Source organism: Lissotriton helveticus, chromosome 5_1 (assembly GCF_964261635.1).
Source record: "Lissotriton helveticus chromosome 5_1, aLisHel1.1, whole genome shotgun sequence".
Classification (NCBI taxonomy): domain Eukaryota; kingdom Metazoa; phylum Chordata; class Amphibia; order Caudata; family Salamandridae; genus Lissotriton; species Lissotriton helveticus.
Genome location: NC_136065.1, coordinates 8,800,866 through 8,821,969, shown reverse-complemented (window position 1 = coordinate 8,821,969; position 21,104 = coordinate 8,800,866). Strand labels below are relative to the sequence as shown.

The following is a 21,104-nucleotide window of genomic DNA, read 5'->3' as shown; positions in this document are numbered from 1 at the left end:
GTGCCACCCCTACAGCTGCACCTCACCCCCTGACAATCGCACCACCTCCTGTCTGTGAGTCTTCAAAAAGGAACTACAACTTTTTCTCCTCAACCTCTAGTTCCTGTCTTCCATCCTTGTGTCACTTGATTGATTTTGTGTCATGTGAGCCGTCTTGTGAACATCTTCCATTTTCAGTGGCCCTGTATGAGTGATATACACTCTTCTTTCTAAATACCTGCAAGGTTTGTACCTCCCTACCTCACAGGTCTAGGATCTCTTCACCCCACGACCTTTGGGATGTTCATTGCCCTGGATCTCATTCCTCTTTCTTCTGAACTGAGCTTAGGTCTCCTCAGCTGATGAACTTGTGGTCTTGATGTCTCTCAGATTCCACATTGTAAATTGTGACTCTCTGTGACCCGTATGTAGGCAGAGCACCAGCTGTTGCTCTTTTGTTCTCTTGTCTGGCTCTCTGTTTGTCACCTGCGTGCCCTAGGTGAGGTGCTCTGATGATCAAGAGTCTTGCAAGTGCTCTATAAACATCCCAAATAAACATATAAACATTAGCACATTAACAGCTAGGATGGAAGAGGCAAGAAGGACGAGCAATGATAGTTGAGGAGTGTGAGATGCAGCTCTTGGCTCGACCCCCCCAACTGTCACAAGGGGTGACAATCATCTCTTCACCCCTGCAGCTGGCCTCAGTTCTAAGCAGTGCCAAGAAGCCCTCATGGTGTGAGACACAGCCGCACTGCTCAGCTTGCTGAGCTCAGATAGTGTGAGACATAGCGCCTCACCACTCCAGATGGCTGCAGCTCTATGGTTGATGATTCCAACAGAGAGTGAGCAGTGACCCCTTTACCCCTCCATCTGGAAGCAGATACCCCCTGTCCCGAGGTGCTCATAGGATGAGAGACACACATTCTCCTGTAAGTATTCACCTATCTCGATGGGTCGGAAGGAGTGAGTAAGTTGTGTGTTGTTTGCTTCTTGCACAGTGGAGTTCAGTGGCCAGAGAAGGGAGTGCTCAGTCTGTATCACTCACCCTCTCTCCTCTCTCTCTTGTATAGGTGAGATGTTCATCCCGTACTACACCGGCAGAGTCATCGACATTCTGGGCTCCAAGTACAGAGAGGCCGACTTCTTTGCCGCCATCTTCTTTATGTCCATATTCTCCATGGCCAGGTGAGTAGAGGTGTCTCAAACTGCAGCCGCCAATGGTGTCCCCCAGAGGCCATCAGACAAATATCAATGAGTCCCAGCCTTGGGGTCCTAGGACAGTCCGAGGTTACAGGGCAGTATTTTGAGGTCCCCCACAGAGTAAGTGGCACTCAACAACATCAATGTCAATCAATCAATCAGGCGTTTGTTAAGTGTTACTACTCACTCGTAACGGTCTCAAGGCGCTGGGGGTAGGGTGGGCGGTGCAGGTTCCAGTCCATCAAGGAGGGGGGTCTGTCGATTAGCCAGGTTTTGAGGTTTTTTTCCGAAGATCAGAAGCGATGTTGTCGATCGGAGGTGGAGCGGCAGGGCATTCCAGGCTCTGGCCGTGAGGAAGAAGGAACGGCCTCCCGATCTGGTCTTTCTGGTGCAGGGGACCACGGCATAGGAGAGCTGGGCTGATCGTAGGGTCCTTCGGGGTGCGTGGAAATTTAGTCGGCTGTTCAGGTATGCTGGTACGGTGTCGTGGAGGACCTTGTGTGCGTGGGTAAGCATCGTGAAGGTGACGCTGGCCTCGATGGGGAGCCAGTGTAGTGTGCGCAGGTGCTGCGAGATGTAGCAGTGTCTTGGCAGATTGAGGACCAGTCTTGCGGCGGCGTTCTTGATGTTCTGTAGCTTGCTGGTGAGGTTTTTGTTTATTCCGCCGTAGAGTGCGTTGCCGTAGTTGAGTCTGCTGGTGACCAGGGCCTGAGTGATAGTCTTTCTGTGTTCGAGAGGGATCCATTTGAAGGTCTTACGTAGGAGGCGGAGGGTGTGGAAGCAGGAGGACGAGATGGTGTTGATCTGGTGGTCCATTTTGAGCTCGTAGTCCAGGATGATTCCCAGGTTGTGTACGTGGTCAGTGTGGATGAGTGGGTTTCCGAGGGCGAGGGGCCACCCGGTGTCGTTCCAGGCATCTGGGTTTGGGCCCATGATGAGTACTTCTGTCTTGTTGGTGTTTAGTTGTAGGCAGCTGTTGTTCATCCATTTGGTGACTGCTTCCATGCCTTCTCGAAGTTTGTGTCTGACGGTGTTGGGTTCGTTGAATAGAGAGAAGATGAGTTGGGTGTTGCTGCCTATGACACGATGTTGAGTCCATAGGTTCTGACGATGGGGGAGTGGAGCCATGTAGACTTTAAAGAGCGTAGGGCTGAGGGAGGACCCCTGAGGGACTCCGCAGGTGGTTGGTGTAGGGTCCAAGAGGAAAGGGGGGAGTCTGACCCACTGCGTTCTGCCAGACAGGAAGGAGCGGATCCATTGGAGGGCATTGTCCTGGATCCCTGCGACGAGGAGTCTGCGTATTAGGGTGCAGTGACAGACTGTTTTGAACACCGCTGAGAGGTCGAGGAGGATGAGGGCTACTATTTCTACTTTGTCCAGTAGGGTGCGGATGTCGTCTGTAGCAGTGAGGAGGGTGGTTTCTGTACTGTGTTTTTTTCTGAAGCCAGATTGGGAGGAGTCGAGGATGTTTTGCTCTTTGATGAATGTGGCGAGTTGGCTGTTGATGGCTTTCTCAATGACTTTCGCTGGGAACGGGAGCAGGGAGATGGGTCTGTAGCTTTTTAGGTCAGTGGGATCCGCCAAGGATTTCTTCTGGAGGGGGTTGATCTCGGCGTGTTTCCAGTTGTCAGGGAACGAGGCGGTCACCAGGGAGTGGTTGATAGTGTGGTGGAGTATGGGTGCGATTGTGTCGGCGGCTCTGTTGACGATATGGTGGGGTCAGGTGTCTGTGGGGGCCCCAGAGTGGATTGACTTCATTGTGTCTTCAGTGGTGAGGGCTGTCCAGTTGTCAATCACTGGCTTCAGGGTGTCGGGGTGGTTGGCGGGGGTTCAGTGTGTTGGTTGTCTTCGTCAAAGTTGTTGTAGATGCTCTTGATTTTGTGGTGAAAGAAGGTGCTGAGTTTGTCGCAGAGGTCTTGTGAGGGAGGAATGTCCGTCGATTCGCTGGTGGGTTTGGCGAACTCCTTGATGATGTTGAAGAGTTCTTTGCTGTTGTGTGCGTGTGTGGAGATTCTGTCTTCAATCGTTTTTTTCCTTGTTCTTCTGATGAGTAGGTGGTGGCCGTTGGTAGCGGCTCGGAAGTTGTTGTGTGCTTCTGTGGATTTGGTGTTCCTCCAGGCCTTTTCTAGGCGGGGCAGAGTGCACCTGGACTCTCGAAGTTCGGCGGTAAACCATCTGGTTTTCTTGACTTTGGTGCTGTTGTTTTTCTTGAGGTGGGCTATGGTGTTCGCGCTGTCAGAGATCCATCCGTGCAAGGTTCGGGCTGCGGTGTTGGGGTCGTCGTTTCCCACGGTGGTTGGGGTCGAGGTGCTGAGTGAGGAGGTGAGCTGGTCGTCGGTGATTCTGGTCCAGTTTTTTCATGGAAGCATTTGCTGGTGTCTGTGGATGGTGGGTGTTCTGAATGTGAAGTGGACGCATCGGTGGTCAGTCCATGGGAGTCCGGTGGTGTGGCTGAAGGTGATGGAATTTCCTGTTGTGAAGAGGGGGTCAAGAGTGTGTCCTGCTGAGTGTGTTGGTTCGGTCACCATTTGGCGGAGTCCAATGTTGTGGAGGTTGTCCAGGAGGGATGTGGTGTTGGGGTCCAGTTGGTTGTCGAGGTGGAAGTTGAGGTCTCCCAGCAGGGTGTAGTTGGTGGATGCGATGGCATGCGGGAGATGATGTCCATGATGGAGTTAGTGAATGGTCTGCGTGGTCCAGGGTGTCGGTAGATAAGGGTTCCTCGGAGGGTGGAGTTAGGGCTGGACAGTAGCTTGAAGTGAAGGTGTTCCATCAGGTCTGTGGTTTCGTCAGGGAGAGTGCTCAAGTGGAGGGTGGATTTGTGGACGATGACGATTCCTCCTCCCGGGCGGGTGGGGTGGTCCTTCCTGGAGATCTTGTATCCTTGGGGTATGGCGATGGTGATGTCTGGCCCGAGGTGGTGTTGGTCCAGGTTTCACTGAAGAACGCTACGTCCGGGGTGGTGCTGTCGAGGAGGTCCCAGATTTCTGTGGCGTGTTTGTGGAGGGATCAGACATTGAGCAGGATGCATTGCGAGGTCTTCGGTGTGTGTGTATTCTTGCGGTTGGGTTGTGCTGGGTCTGGGATCCTAGCGGTGCTGTAGATTTGTCAGCAAGCTGACAGCTGAAGGGTCCGTGGGTGTCGGCTGGTGAGGCTAGCATGCAGTTGTTGTTGCGGCCTGGGTTGAGTGCGTGGAGTGCTGCTGGGTCGTAGCGTTGGTGGTGCGGAGGTCCAGGGTTCCTGGTGCTGGTCGTGGTCGGGTTGCAGACGGCTAGTCTCTGGCGCACCAATTGCGCGCGGCCGCCATTAGGTAGGGATTGGGGAGGGCTGGACAGCTGGAAGGCGGGAGCAGGGAGGGGAGCTGGATTGGGGAGTTCGCGCTGGAGGGTGGGCCGCAGGGGCAGCGGCAGGAAAAGGAGGGAAAAGGAGGAGTAAAAGAAAAAGGAAATAGAGGAGAAAGGAGCAGAAATGCAGAAAAGTGCAGAAAGGAGAAGAAAAAGGGGGTAGAAAAACGAGTGAAAAAACACGTGAAAAACGAGTGAAAAAACACGTGAAAAACTGAGCTATAGAAAGGACATAGAGGTCCACTGGACCACCAGGGATGAGGCACAGGGAAACCTGCGGGTGGAGGAGGGCCTTAAGCACCAAACACTCGAGAGTGCAGGGGCAGGCCTCACTTAATGGTGGAGCTGCGAGGGAGGGGGAGCAATTTCACTGACAATGAGTCAACTCAGTTCTTACATTTAGAAAAAGATACAGACTTTAATCTGTCCCATATATTTATATGTAGGGTGCTCGGAGTACCAGAAGATAAACCTGTTCCAAGGCTCCAGAACAAAGGGAAAAGTGCAGCACAACAGTACATGAGTGTGGTTAGGACATAAGAAACAAGCATTAGGACATGCATTCTTAGTAAAAGCCTTTTTACACATATTTATTGGACAGGACCGGACAGGAAGACAAAAGCAGGACTAGTTACCCTTACACCGTGTACCCCTACTCACTCACCCAGCACGATCCAATGCCCCACACCCCCCAGAAGTGGATGAAGTGTGGGTGGAATACATTATAGCATGGCCGAGGGGCTCCCACACCAGCACAGCTGGCTGGAGAGAAGGCAGGCTTCTACCATGGTGCAAGGGTGCCTGCCTCGGCACTAGGCAGCAGTTTGTGCACGGCGAGGCGAGAGCAGGACTGCGGCGCATAATGTCCAGTACGCCGCATCCCTGCCCCTTTCCTTTCATGCAACGCAGCACTGCAGCTTGATGCGTTGTGCTGCGTGAAGTATTGATAAAAAAGGGCCCAAGATTCTCCACCTGGATAGTATTTGCAGCCCTAGATTGTGTTTCGCTGCTGATGTACAAGTGTGAAGAAGGCGTTTTAAGGTAGATTGTACAGAGGTTTTAATTTGGGTGAATCAAATTGGAGCCTCAAGAAAATTGTTAAAACAAATTTTTTTGGGTGTTTTTTTTAACTTCTTTTTATTATACAAGTGTCAGCATCCATATACATTACATAGGCACAAGTTATAATACAAGTTTCTCATTGACGTTCACAACTTGCGGCTTATGGACATGCAGGAATAATCATTACACAATTGAATTCTTCCTAGATGATCCCAGCCACCCACCAACCCCTCCCCTTCTAAATGCCAGATATCCCCCCATTCCCCCTGAAATCTTCCCATCGCTGCCAGACTTTCTCCCATTTTTTGGGGCAGCCCCGGCTCTCATAGATTGTCTTTTCTGCTGCCCAGCACCAGTCCAAATCTCTCTTCCATTGTGACACTTTCAGTGGTTGAATTGCCCCCCATGCCCCTGCAACATTTCTTTTTGCCACCATTGCAGCCACCTGTAGCCAAAATTCTATGATATTTGGGCCAATTCTGTTCCCCCGGAGACGCATACCATGTGCCACCTGGCGTCCAGGAACCTTCTTGCTCAATCACTTCTGACATAATCTGAGTCACCTTCCTCCAATATTTCTATATTATTGGGCATTCTCACGGGATATGAAAGAATGTACCCCTCTGAGTGCACCCCCTCTGACATTCCTGTTAGTATACGTCCCAGCTTGAACATGGGTGTGCTGGTATAATATGACCTATGCAGGATTCTCAGTTGGACCAGTCTGAATCGTGCCCGGATCGCCACCTCCCTAGGACTCTGCACCGCCTCCGCCCCATCATCATCTTCTAACAGGCCCACATCGGATTCCCAGGCCTCCCGCAGCTTTATGAGTAGGTCTGGGGAATTATTTATTATCTCCTTGTATGTGCATCAGAGAGCCTTCTCCAGAATGGGGTCTTATAGTAACCAGTCCTCTAGTGGACAATATTCGGGGATCTGATCCTCATCTTTGAGGTGCCTGCCCAGCGCATGCTTCAGTTGCAGATATCTGTAGTGTTTTGTGGGCGCCAATTGATATTTTTTCTGTGGCTCTGAAAATGTAATAACAGCCTTTTCCACCCGTCTCCTAGGCGTACAATATCTATATTAATTTCCAATTCGATAAGCCCTGCAGTCTACCTACATCCCGGGGCATTTCGCTGTTCCACAAGGGAGTCTGCTCTGTTGGCCGGTTGGTCCAACCCAAAAACCTATTGGTCTTTGACCACACTGTCAATACTATCTGAGTATATGGGGGCATGTTTCCCGTTCTCACTCGGCCATACAGTGCCCCCAAGTAGCTGTTGGTCCCCATAGCCCAATGATCCACCCTACACACCGGGTCATTCCTATTTGCAAATGCCCCATTATTAATGACCATTAGGTGCGAGGCCCAGTAGTACTTTTGAAGATTTGGGATGGCCAACCCTCAATCATATACCCCCTTCTGTAATTTGGCCAAAGCAATCCGTGCACCCCCGCCATCCCACAGCAACATTCTCAGCTCGCTATCCACATCTTTAAAGAATTTGTCTGGTATGGGGCAAGGGGTATTTTGTATAATGTATAGTAATCGCGGCAGTGACATCATTTTGAAGAGGACTGCTCTGCCCATACGGGATATCGGTAGCGTCCTCCAGTGGGTTACATCTCTCCTTAAACGTTCCAACTGCGGCTTTAGGTTCCCTACCAAAAACTCTGAGTCTGTTTTCCCTATCTGTATGCCCAGATATTTAAAACTATCTGTAATCTGTAGCTTGGAGTCTCCTCCCAATAAGGGGGGTTTGCCCACTCGACAACATATAGAGGAGAGACTTATCCCAGTTGATCTGGTATCCAGAGTATCCTTCAAAAAGCTTAAAAACCTGAAGCAGCCGGTTGATTGTGAACCGTGGTCTCATTGCATATAAGAGAACATCGCCCGCATATAATGATATCCTCTCTTCCCACTGATCTCCCCCGCATATGCACGATATTACCGGGTACCCCCGGACCCAAGCCGCGAGTGGTTCCAGCGCCAGTGCAAATAAGATCGGTGATAAAGGGCACCCTTGTCTCGTACCCTTCCGGGGAGCAAAAGAGCGGGACACTGAACCATTAACTCGAACTCTGGCCAGGGGCTGCGTATACAGCAGCTTGATCCATGAATGGAATTGAGGGCAGAAACCAAACCCCCTCAGGACTTCTAATAGATAATGCCACTCCATACTATCAAACGCCATACGGGCATCCAGCGACAGCAGCGTAGCTTCCACGCCCGGGTAAAACTAGGTTTTTGTTTTGGAATATTTAAATTCTGCTTTCCAAAGCCCACATTTTTAGAGAATGTGGAGAAGCATGTTGGGATCAAACTGGGTCTGAAGATCGTACAGCAGCATGGGTGTTAACACATGGGAGATTGTTGAAAGCTCTACTAGTCTTGGGGCGAGAGAGGTGATCTCAAACCTAAATCCTTAGTAACACCTACAGTCTGTGAGTTCACTTGCACCCCACCCTGACTACAGCTGCCAATCAACTAAAAACTGACCGAGGTGCTACACCTCTTCACAGTGCACGACAGGGCATTCCTGGGTTGTGTTTTACGACAATCTGTGTTATTTCCACACAGACTTGTAGCTCAGGATGGGAATGATAATTGGTTAAACCTTCCAACTCAAATTGTGTTTGCACATGACAGAAATAGCAGAATAATCTATAAATATCACAGATACAAAAACACAGTCATGTAAATCAGCTTTACATGTTCCACATGTACCATGGCCTGATCTGCGCGTGTGCTTCGAAACCAGTATAAATGTCAAATTCAGTGGCTCATTTAGGAAGAAATCTTGATATTTCCAGTACACCTATGGCTCGGTGGTTCAGTGTGCCTGCGTACACATCATGAACAGCCGGTAGGGCAGGTTCTTCCACATTTGCATCATCCGTAATGGACGCCGTATCACAAAGCTCGCGATTGAGCCCTGTCCTCTTCGGTCCCTTCGTGGCCGCTCTGGCAGGTGTGAATTCTCACTTTACTCTCCTGATACCATCTCCAATGTTCCTGTTCACTGAGGCTGCCTGGACGGCTGCCAGTTGTCTAAAGCTTAATTCTGATAAACATAGGTCCTTGCCCTTGGTGAGCCTCCCACGGTCTTCTCCGGCACTTGGTGGCGGTGAGGAAAGTGGTGTACTATATGGTGTGGTTGTGTGAACTCACTGTGGAACACACTCACTCACTGGGTCCAGTGCGCCTCGTTTGTACAACCTTAGCTCAACCCTGAGTAGTTGTTGCTTCGAGCAGTCAGGCTTGGACAAAGGAACACGTGTAAAGCATTTAGAAGAAACAAATCAAGGAAATAAGAAAGTCACACAACACAAAAGAAATCCAAAAACAATTCCTACAAACAGATCGTAATTTTATGAATGTTTAGTAACCAGAAGACCCTACTGACCAACAGATATTATGTTAAATCTGTTTGCTTTTTCACATTTTAATATTGGCAGTTTTGAGGGAATCTATTAAAATATTTGCTCTATCCACTCAATAACTACCTAATTTTAACATTGCACCATTTTCCACATATTTAATTTGGCACTGTGATTCAGTTACCCACGACAGACAATCTACCAGTCCTACCAGTATAACTTTTGATTTTTTCTTAAGTTGTTCTATCAACATCACACTGATAGACAAACTGCACTTTCTCCTGGGGAAGGAGAGCCCAAATGATGTAGGGCGCAACCAGGTGGGAACTGATGGGCACTTTCTCCAAATATGGGAATAGCACATAGTCACATTACCTTATTTTGTCACTAACTTTTTCATTTGCTGTTTCTATAGTATGATCCGTAGTTTTTGTCTGTAGACCCCGGATACCTTTTGTAGTTACATAGTAACCACAATGAACACAATTGGGCGGAGGGTTCTGGGGAAATAGATCTTTGAGTAAAACGTAAATCGCAGTTAACATCAAACAAGCACTGATAACCGTATAGTTTGCAAAACTTTTAGAAAGTTGTGTTTGACTATTCAGGCCCACTTTGGGTGACATTTCTCCATTGTTAAGGAGGTAAAGAGGGGCAGTGAGGAAGTGTAGGACAGTTACCCTCTCACCAAAGCAGTCTCCAGTCGGTTCTAAGCTCTATGGGCGATCCCCATAGACATCAATGGAGTGGTCTTTATGCAAGGATGCAAGCTGCTGAACAAACTGTAGGATACTTCTTGACTCAGAGTCGAGGTGTACTGACTACGGCTACAGGAAAAGTTCTCATCAAAAGTCCCTGGAGTGGGAACATCAATTAGTCCTTCCATAGTCGGCAACAATCGTAGGCTTAACAATCCATTGGTGGCATCAAGTTTGTTCTCATCGTCCAAAACACTGGTCAAAGGCTCTGACACCTCATACAGTACGGGGTCTACTTCGTCCATCAGAGTGGCCATCTTGGGTGTCTCGGTCGTCACCGTTTCTTTTAGTGGAGTAGGGTCCGGTCCAATTCGTACCATCTCAGACAAACGCGCCACCATTGTCTGAATGCGGCCTTCAACGTACACATGAATTGACTCAATGGCTGCCAACACAGTTCGTAGCGACGGGTCACTTCCGGTCCGTTCCACTACTCTTTGATCAGTGACAGTCATGATTGCTTCCCCCATCGAGTCGATCTCTCAGAGGGGGATGGGCGAGTCGGGAACGGTCGTCTGCAGAGGGAGACTTATCAGTTGGTCCGATGATATCCTAGGTCCGCCACCGCAGGCGGAGACCCCGACCCAACTAACACCAGCGGGCCCTTTACCGGGTCACCGGGCAGGACCCCCGCCCACAGCTGCTACCGTTGGGCTGTCACCCCTCCTCCGACTTTCACCAAGGCAGCCAAACGTCGTCCACCTCAATCCGAGAAATCGAAAGAAAAAAAAATTCCCTACTCCGTAAGACTGGACCCAATCACACTACTACAGCCGATGTTGTTGAACTGAAACCCGGATGGGCCAGTACTCGAGACCCCGGCTTTTGGGCAGATCTAGGCCGCAAACTTGCACTCGGCATATCTTCGGCAGCCGAACAGGTAGAAATCTCGGGATAGCACCATTAATCTCACGGCAGGTTCATACACACGGTGGCTGGGCTCAAGAACAGGATAAATGACAGGATATTCCGGCGGGAGTCGGAGGTCGGCAAAGCCGAGAGCCTACGCGGCCATCTTGGTTGCTAGCGTGGCTCCTCCCCCCCAATCTTTCTTTCTTGATAGCTATGTCTGACCTCTGTCTTTCTCTCTCTCTCTCTCTCTCTCTCTCCTTTTCTGTTTTTCAGTGACCTCTTATCTCACAAATGTATGCGGTTTGCTGCTATTATGCAACATTCATTGGTTTTTGCTGATAATACAAATTCACCATACCCTTCCTTTAATGCATGATAAGGTACACCGGTCAGTCTGCGCCATGTGTGCATTCATGCTACGAGGGGATTACCTCTGTTCACAAGCTGCAGTGCCTTTGGACTGGCTCTAAGAGGGCGCTGCGGGCAAATAGAGTTCACCTCCTCATCATCCCTCTATTGCCTCATTAAATGTGCTACAATGGTGCCCATGTGTGTGCCTATGTGTGCGAACCCACACATGTGCCTATGAGTGTAAGCCCATGTGTGTGCCCATGTGTGTGAGCCCCCACGTGTACCCATGTGTGTGAGCCCACACGAATGCCCATGTGTGTGAGATCACTTGTGTGCCCATGTGTGTGAGATCACTTGTGTGCCCATGTGTGTGAGATCACTTGTGTGCCCATGTGTGTGAGCCCACACAAGTGCAGGCGTGGCTGGCACCGGTAAGAGCGTGGGGGGTGGTTCGGGGCAGCAGGGGGTAGTCGACAGATGACAGGATAGGAAAAGTTAAATAAAAAAATAAAACCACTTAACTTGCGCTCGGCGATGCGGCGAGTGCCAGGTAAGTGGTTTTATACTTTTTTTCATTTAATTTTTGCTATCCCGTCATCTGTCGACACCCCCGCCCCACTGCTCTTACCTGTGCCAGCTGCGCCTTCTAATGTGCCTCAGGTGTGTGAGCCCACGCGTGTGCCATATTTGTGAGTCCACGTGTGTGCCCATGTGTGTTAGCCCAGGTGTGTGAGCCCACGTACATGTGCCCTTGTTTTTGAGCCCACACGTGTGCCCTCGTTTGTGTGCCCATGCGTGGCCCATGTGTGTGAGCCCACGTGTCTGCTCATGTGTGTGAGCCTACGTGCATGTACCCTCGTTTTTGAGCCCACATGTGTGCCCTCGTTTGTGAGCCCACACGTGTGCCATGTTTGTGAGTCCACGCAAGTGCCCATGTATGTGAGCCCACATGTATGCCCATGTGTGTGAGCCCACGTGCATGTGCCCTCGTTTTTGAGCCCACACATGTGCCCTTTTTTTTGAGCCCACACGTGTGCCCTCGTTTGTGTGCCCACGCGTGGGTCCATGTGTGTTTGCCCCTGGTTTAAAGTTCCCTCGCTCTCACAGCTGTTGGTTCTGTCCTGGGAGCAGCTGGGCAGGCAGGAGACCACCACACAGAGAGCTTCAAAGCACTGTAAGTCATGTGACAACTTCAGAGCTGCAGATGCCTTGGTCATTCATTGTCAGGAATCAGGCGAACGAACAGGCAGACCGCTCTGCTGACTCCTCGGGCCAACTATCAGGGCACACAGACCTCCCTGCAGACCCATTGGGTGAAGTGACAGGGCACACAGACCTCTCTGCTGACCCCTCGGGTGAACTGACAGGGCAGACAGACCTCTCTGCTGACCCATTGGGTGAACTGACAGGGCACACAGACCTCCCTGCAGACCCCTCAGGTGAACTATCAGGGCACACAGACCTCCCTGCAGACCCATTGGGTGAACTGACAGGGCACACAGACCTCCCTGCAGACCCATTGGGTGAACTGACAGGGCACACAGACCTCCATGCAGACCCATTGGGTGAACTGACCGGGCACACAGACCTCTCTGCTGACACAGACCTCTCTGCTGGCCCCCCTGGAAGACTAATGGGGCAGACAACTCTCTGCTGACTCCTTGGGCGAACTAACACGGCAGGCAGACAGTCCTCTCTGCTGACCCCTCGGGCGACCTAACTAGGGGGCCGCAAGACCTCTCTACTGAACCCAGGGGTGAACTAACGAGGCAGACAGACCTCTCTACTGACCCCAGGGATGAACTAACGAGGCAGACAGACCTCTCTGCTATCTCCTCGGGCGAACAAACAGGGCAGGCAGATCTCTCTGCTGACCCTTTTTGCTGAATTTACAGGGTTCACAGACCTCTTTGCTAACCCCTCGAAGTGGACTAACAGGGCAGACAGACCTCTCTGCTGACCCCTCGGGCGAGCTAACAGGCAAGACATACCTCTCAGTGGACTAACAGGGCAGACAGACCTCTCTGCTGACCCCTCGCCTCCCAATTATTCCGTAGCCCGGGACTGATATAACAAGTATCTGCAATGCAATCGGTCTCTCATTGCTGAAACTTTGAGCTATGGGTGTTGCTAGTAATAATAAAACGGCAATACCTCAAACTTTCAGTAATGGGAGAGCTAATGCATTACAAATGCTTGTTGCCACCATCTGCCCTGGACCCATTAACACTACCATGTGAGACACCCACAGTTCAGAGAAGCATCTGTGTTGGACCCGGCCTCGTGGCGTGGTCCCCTTCCTCCCGCATGGCGGGCCCGGGACAGCAGCGAACCCCTGACCTTCCCGACAAAGTTACCTCTCCAACCCTCAACGAGAGCCCCCACTCCTGGCGACCCCCGGCTCTCCCCCTCAGAAACACGGCGACCCCTACTCGCCCCACTCTGCCAGTCCGACCCCTATCCCGGGTCGCCATCTCACGCCCAGACTCCATCTTGGACACTCCACGCCCGGGCCACGTGGCCTCGGCCCGACCTCAGCAGCGGCCCCAGCGAAGCCCCGACATCGAGGCACCGAGATCCGACCAGGTGGTAAAGCGGCCACTTGACGGATCAAGAAGGAGGGGAGTTTCGATGGGCCTCCAGCCGTCCCCGGAGGCCTGGTTGCGATCGCCCTCCGGCCTCCCTGGGCGCCGGCTCCACCCCCCTGCTGGGTGTCTGGACACTCTCATCCCGGCCCCTCTGACCCCCAGGCGCGAGGGTCCGGACATCAAAGGACTCCGGACCTATATCTGGGGCAGCTCTGGAATGGGTCGGCAGTTGTATCCTGGAGTCGAGAGCCTGCTGACGCTGTCGCGGCTGACCCAGAGAAGAACTCGCTGCTTTGAACCCTGAACCTCTGGAGTCCTGCTGGCGCTGCGGCGGCCCAACCTCGCTGACACCACCTCTGGAGTCCTGCTGGCGCTGCCGCGGCCCATCCTCGCTGAAACCATCTTTGGAGTCCTGCTGGCGCTGCCGCGGCCCAACCTCGCTGAAACCACCTTTGGAGTCCTGCTGGCACTGCCGCGGCCCATCCTCGTTGAATCCATCTATTGGAGTCCTGCTAGCGCTGCCGCGGCCCAACCTTGCTGAAACCATCTTCGGAGCCTGCTGGCGCTGCCACAGCCCAAATCGTGCGGAACCCCCAAGCTCAAGGATTGAGAGCTAAGCGTAGGGTATCCCGGCGCCAGACTGGTAGCAAGACTGTCCCGCTACCCTTTTCCCCCCAGTTACCGAGACTCTAAGGATCCCACGATCCGTCTGTACATATTACCGAAAGGACCCATTACTAGTGTTGATAAAGTTTCTAAAAAGTACTCTCTTGTGTGGTGTCCCTTTGTAGTGGTGTGATTACTCTGCTGTGACGATTCTAGGAGAGGACCCTCGCCCAGGAGGCCTCTCGACGGCGCTCGGCCAATTTCCTAAGGAGAGGTGGGCCTCGGGGTGGTCAGTCAGACATCTTCTGCCTCCCCAGGGACCGCCTTTCTGGAACAGGTGTTTGTTTGGGAGTATACTTTGTAAATGCAAATTTTGGATCAAACAGTTCTCCTGTAACATTCTGCGACTTTCTATAATATCAAACGCAGAGCAGAGCACAGACCCCGGCTCTTTCACTCTTCTTATGGTTATGCTCATTAGTTGCCCGGACAGGTCCTTTCCTGAAAGGGTCTCACCCAGTGGCGGCTGGTGACATTTGAAAGTGGTGAGGCGTAGCGCGCGTACCGGAACAAACCCCGCCCCCCTAAAAAAAATTGTCTTTATGTATGAACTGGCTTGGCCGTCCATGCTGGACTGTTCCGTTTGGAGCAGGGTGAAGACTGGTTTGCGTATAGCTGGGTCCAAATTAAGGTGACACGGTGTCACAAAAACAACGAACTGGAATGCAGCCTGTGTAATCACCTGATGAATTCAAGAATTCCATCCATCACTTTTTTGTATTCTTTAGGATGTTTATTGAGGTCAGCTTACTTGAATCTCCTAGTTACTCGTAATAGAAAATCGCATGAAATAAATAAAAAAAATCTATACCGCCGAACCAACTTGAAGGTGTCACACATTAGATGGTTTTACTTAGCCACAAAGAAAAGGTTAAAGTGTGAAATAAAGCATATGGTAGGCATGCTTGTAAACGATATTCAAATTGTACATATTTCGTCATAAAGATGTCTCCGGTGACCTCCGTAAAACACTTACCCTTCAGCATCATTGCTTCTGAAGTCCCTAAACTCTGTGTCATTTGAAGAATAATTAGGCGGGCTCTTGGGATGAATTACTTGACTGCAAACCCAACATAGCATGAGTAGCCAACTAATACTAAAAAAAAACAGCAAGACAAGGCTCAGAGTGCCTAACGATTAAGTGGTCTCCGTTACTTATCAGCGCCAGGATTGGCTGTGGAGCAGCGTAACTCCCTGCCCCATTCGGAGACCGGAGGCTGCGGCATGAGGCATACCTCGGTCTCCCAAGGGGGAGGCTACTGCGCATGTTCGGGCTGGTCAGAAAAATGACCAGCCCAAAGCAAACATGCGCGCCAGCAGCACTGCTGAGCAGCGTGAGCACGCACGCTCACAACAACCCGATCAGATACAGCCCCACTCCCTTTCTCCCCTATAAGCTAAATCTGGTGCGGCCGGTGAAGTTTCAGATGGCGGTGCGCATTGGTTGGTGGGGCAACGCCCGAACGCCCCAATGGACACACTGCCGCTGGTCTCCCCTGAGAAGTGTTGTATTATATGTACTCAAGTATACATGAGCCCTATAGAAACAGTTTAGCTTTGTAACATTAATTCCTCAGTGCTTTAGTTCTGCCACTATTGGGTGAGGTCAAGCTAGATGATGGTAAAGCAAAGGTTCAGTGGAGTCTTAACCCTTTCCTTGCTGCGCACGTCCGTTGGCTGATGTGGCCCCGCCCACACAATGGAACGCCCGCACCGTGGTGGAATTGCCGCCGCAGTTAAGGCGTTAAGGGGCATTTGTAAACACTGTAGCAGCACTAGCTCTGGGTGAGCTCCACCCCTGATGTTCTGGTGCTGATGGGTTGGTTCTAAGGGAGAGGGCTGGGATACATGTTAAGGGCATCCCGTGCACCCTACTGATAAGAGCACAACACGCGGTTATAGAATGGCGTGCATTCTATTATGACACACCTCTTGGGCTCCCACAGCTGTTCATCTAAGTATGTGCCACATCACAGGCACACAATATAGAGGCACAAATACAACCACATACAGATACATAAATTATAATACTGTGGCAATTCGTGAAATACAGATAACACTGAAGAAGATTTCTGAAAGATTTTAAATAGCTGTGTATTCTCTTGAAAATATTTCAGCAAATTCTGTTTGACATTTAAGGAGGAAATGGAAATTCTGCCAACTTTTTTCAGACTACCAGCATCATTTTCAAACTGTTTTGCTTTGAAATGTTTGGATAATCTCTTTTTAAACTCTAGTAGTTTTGTATTTTGTGTTGTGAACTTTCTCTTCAGGAGATAAAACCTAGGTTGCACATACTGTCAATTGAGACTATATTAATCTCTCTGAGAACATCCATCATCTCTTCCAGACAGTGATACCTTTTTTAAATAATGTTAAAATATCTTTACACATTTTAAATTTCAAGATTTTTTTGTATAATAGGATCCCCCTAAAATGCAGGTTTTATTGTTTACTTTCATTGCGCACATTAGAAACCCGCATGGCTCAATCAAGTCCAGGCGGCAGAAAACATGCATTGTCTTTGGGCGAATGAAAGGATGGGATAGTATGGTCTGCTGCTCTGACAGGCCCATGTTTTGGAGAATCGCTGATTTGCCTGGAAAATTAGGAAATATCACTCCAAGCATTCCAAACTCCAGCTCCACCCCCCCTTTGACTTTCGAGTAGTTAAAAGCTGATGAAATCTCTGCAATACATTTCTTGAGACACCCCCAAGCTGCAACATAAAATACCGAAGCATTATGGCTCTGAATTTATGAATACCCATGGTATCAGTAATTCTGGGAGCAAGAACTACTGCCCCGATGCTCCCAGCCACCTTAGAATGAGGGTCAACGCCGTGTGCAGGTGAAGGAAGAGGACTCACCTGTGTGTTTGCACACCCCTGAGCATCTTTTCAGCTCCTGTAGTGAGATTGACTTGTCTTTGTTCAGATCACAGAAGTCGGTAAAGCGTCAGCCGCATTTCTTAGGCTTAGCTTTCCTTTTGACGTAACTCTTCAAGGGTTCATTTCTCGTTTGTTAATGTTGTTACTGTGGTTGGTGTCCAGTTGTTGAAACAATTAAAGCACCGACAGGCCAAAATACAACTGCTGCTGGGGCTGTGTGCACTGCTTGAAAGTGGGGGGAATGGCATATAACGTGAAGCAGAAGCGGAATAAAAACAGGGCGGAAGCAGTCATGGGCCAAAAGCATGAAAACAAGAAAGTTAGAAAGTTCTTAGAAACAGGAGATAACAAAAGCAAGCGTAAGTACACTGTACTGCTCCTGAGCCTTGAAAGGAAGTGAGCTATCAGCTGCAGAACGAGACAGGAGGCAGCAAAGAAGAGCGACGCTGGAATGGACCAATCCTGAGCAGGAGGCGGGACTAAAGTGGTTCACCGATTACAGCAGGTCTTGTAGATAGCGCGTGCGTGCTGATGCTCAACCTAAAAATCACAACTTTTAAGGACAATAGAGAAACATGGGAGCTAAGAAAAACATACATTTTTGTTTTGTGCTTTTTATTGACATGTTCACCTGCTCAAACCTCTCTACCGGACGCACACACAAACACACACATATGTTTGCTACCAAACACTCACACAGTTCAAGAAAGTTAACTCAGAATGTCCGGGACACCAGGCAGGGCCGTCGCCACAGATATGTCCTTCAGTCTAGCCCTGTGCTGGCCCATGGATTACCAAAGATTTGTTTTATATTAGTGACCCAAGGAAAGTTCATGCCACTGGGAAACAGTTCATTTTAGGGGCTGGGTGAGTGATTAATGGTTTATTTACAAGACGGACATGCAGACTGTCAGAGGTCCCATCAGCCTTTGATGTAAAACACACCAAGAGGCATTAGCCATCCTTATCTGCTTGGAGCTCTGGAATAAGACATGAGGGTGGGTACGAGCAGTTAACATTCTGCTGCTGACATTGCCAAGCACCGGCACAATGAAAAGAAAACAAGGAATGCGCATGTGAAAATGCGCTGAAAGTTTAAAAAAAAGTCACTGAATTCGACGAAATCAAGTCTCTTGGGGGTGAACTGGCGAAGCCCTTGTGAGTAGAATTGGAAATTTCAAACTCTCTATTCCAATCATTAAAGCAGAGGTTGCATAATATAAGATTCATATATACCGCCGGTGACAAATGCAGGAACCTCAAAGTCACAAGTTTGTATTTAGCCGCGGCAAGTTAACGTTTGGATATTTCCGATGGGAGCAAATGTGGTACTATAAATTGGGCAAGGGCGACATTGGTTATGTAGAGTATCTAGAGCAATGGTACGCAGCGCTACATAAAACAAGAACAGGGAAAGGAAAGAACACAATAACAGAGCGAGAGAGAGAGACCGAGAGAGAGAGAGAGCCCGGGAGTGCTGCGTGTGTGCACGCACAGTCTGCTCATTTTCAAGCACTGCACTCGTGCTTGTGGCACACCCCTGCTCGCTCCCACAAGGTGGACGCCGCCACAAACACGAGTGTGTGCTTGAAAATTACCAGAGCGACGGCTAAAGGTCCTCCTATGCAGCGCATGCGCGCTGCACAGGCAAGACCTAAAAAGCAAGTATACAAACCCAAAAATGGAAGGAATGCTAAGACAGAGAAGGGCAGAAAAATAAAGGTTCACGTGCAGGACGGCTGAAGCGACCTTGAACGAGAGCGTTGTAAGCACACCAAAATGCTAATTCACCAGGCACAGGCTCAGTGGAGCCCTCACCACTTCTGCTGTGTCAGCCACGCACCCGGGTGGAGGAAGTGTATGTAAATGGCGGCCATATTGGATAGAGAAGATGTCTGTAGAAGATCATGGTTTCCACAGAATCTAGTATGGCCGACTTAAGGCAACAAGACATGGGGTCTCACCTGGAGTCTACCCTGGCTACCAAAGTTTCCAAGCTCCATTGCTCCTCTGTCTCTCAGCGGGGCTTTCGCTCCAAATCCTCCAGGTACGTATCTGTGTGCATTCCCTCAATATCTGAACGGTAATATGGGAAACCTGCCCCTATTGCTCCTAAACCTATTAGTTTAATTCTGTGATGGGGGTTCGTCTGTAAAGGGGAGATCGCCCTCTTGCCTCTGGAGCCCTGTCATTGCCCCCAACATTGGCCTCAACATTGCAAACGCCAGGCTCCATTCCAACAAGTACAGGATCTCTTTGCCACAAAACTGTCTCCATGAAGCTAAAAGGTGGCAAACAGAAACACTGGGTTTGTGTTGAGGCAAGGAATAAAGGAATAAGGTGCTTGGGAATGGTGGCCTGTGGAGGGTGGGCTGCCATATGACCAGGATAGTACCTCTTGTGCAGTTGCTGGGGTCACAGATCTGGGCATGGGCAGTGTGTGAAGTGCTGTACCCCAGGTCATGTGAACCTGGCCTCTCAGCGTTGAGGCCCAAGGTTCCCGTTGCTTCTAGCATATGGTATTCTCATGTTTTATTCTTCTCTTACAAGGTTTGTGTTTCTGTTCTCCACACCCACAGGTGATTACCTCTTACCTTGGTTTATTCAACCCCATCTCTCCTTCTCCGCAGCTCTCTCTCCGCCGGGTGCCGAGGAGGACTCTTCATGTTCACCCACTACAGGCTCACCCGCCGCCTCCGTGTCCTGCTCTTCAAGGCTGTTGTGAGGCAGGAAATTGATTTCTTCGAGTCCACCAAAACGGGTAACACTCTACGTAGCTTTTTAAAAAGACTCATTTGCAGTCAGTCTGTCTCCACTTTGATGCTTGTTGAGGTCCCTAGGTCTGAGTTACCCCAAATGCCCCCATTTCACCTACTCATTGAACGTTGCACAGTGGTCATCCTGTGCTGATCCAGAGCTGGAAGCATCGTCAGCTCCCTCGTGAAGGTTTGATCTGTAGGAGGTCTTCTGATTGAGGGGTAAAGGAGTTCCAGATCTTTCCTGCATGTCCTAGTTAGCTCTGGAGGTTCAAGCAGGAGTGTGGCTCAGCTCCTCCCAGATGTTCATCTGCCTGAGTCGTTTAGTTTTGGGCCGGTGTGTAGGGGTTCTTACGGATGGCTTCGTACGCGACGCAGGATAGTTTGGTCTTACTCCTGGATCTATTGGTAACGGATTGAGTGGGATCGGCATGGAGATGATGTGGTCAGATCTTCTCTTCCTGGGAGCAGCCCTGCTGACGCGTGCAGCGTTGATTAAAACATGCTCAGTGGATCTTGGGACTAGCACCTAGCAGTGAGTTGCCGTAGTACAGTCGTGATCGAACAGCAGCTTGCAGGACTTCGTCCTGCGGGATGTGGTGTTTAATAGTCTTAGAGGTTCCAGCGGATCTTACCCTCATTTCGCTTCAGCATGTATGTGCGCCAGAAGGCCGTAAGAAGCAAGTGTTCTTCCACCGGGTATGGTCTCCGGATTGTGCCCTAGAATCGCCCTATTGTTATTCCATGGTTGTACGGGGTTGTAAAATTTGGGGCGAATTCAGTGGAAGTTATATTATGAGAGGGTCAGGTTTAAGCTGGTGGTATGTCATTCAGACTTGTATGTCCATTAGTTTGATTTACATATTAGATGCCACTTAGTGAGGGGATTTTCTTGTACAGCTGAATATCATCCAATTTGAAAGAGCAGCACTGCTAATGGTTTCTACACAGGTAGAATATTTTGGTGATAATATGGAAGACTGTGGGACTCTTTGGTTTAACAATGATGGGGCTTATATGTGAGCCCTTGCGTCACTTTTGCACCATCAGTGCGTCATTTTTTGTGGTAAAAATTGCACCATGTTGCGTCATATTTACAAAATGACGCATCTAGGTAGATGTGTCACTTTGTAAACCCCTGCACCACAATATACCTGCGCCAGGTATAATGTTTGCAGGGGGGGGCGTTCTGATGCAAGTAAGCCTCGTAGAAGTGACGCTTTTAGGACACAAATGCGTAAATATCTTAAGCCTGCCTCACAGCAGGC

At 50.0% G+C, this 21,104-nt stretch overlaps 1 protein-coding gene across 1 annotated transcript in view; it reads left to right on the top strand.

Annotated features, from left to right (window-relative positions):
- The window catches only part of LOC144752890 (antigen peptide transporter 2-like), a 141,776-nt gene that overhangs the window by 17,775 nt on the left and 102,897 nt on the right, over nucleotides 1-21,104 (top strand). Inside the window, exons 2-3 of the mRNA XM_078640716.1 lie at nucleotides 1,053-1,167; nucleotides 19,711-19,841. Of these exons, the coding sequence (XP_078496842.1) occupies nucleotides 1,053-1,167; nucleotides 19,711-19,841 (246 nt within the window). The remainder of the gene's footprint in view (nucleotides 1-1,052; nucleotides 1,168-19,710; nucleotides 19,842-21,104) is intronic.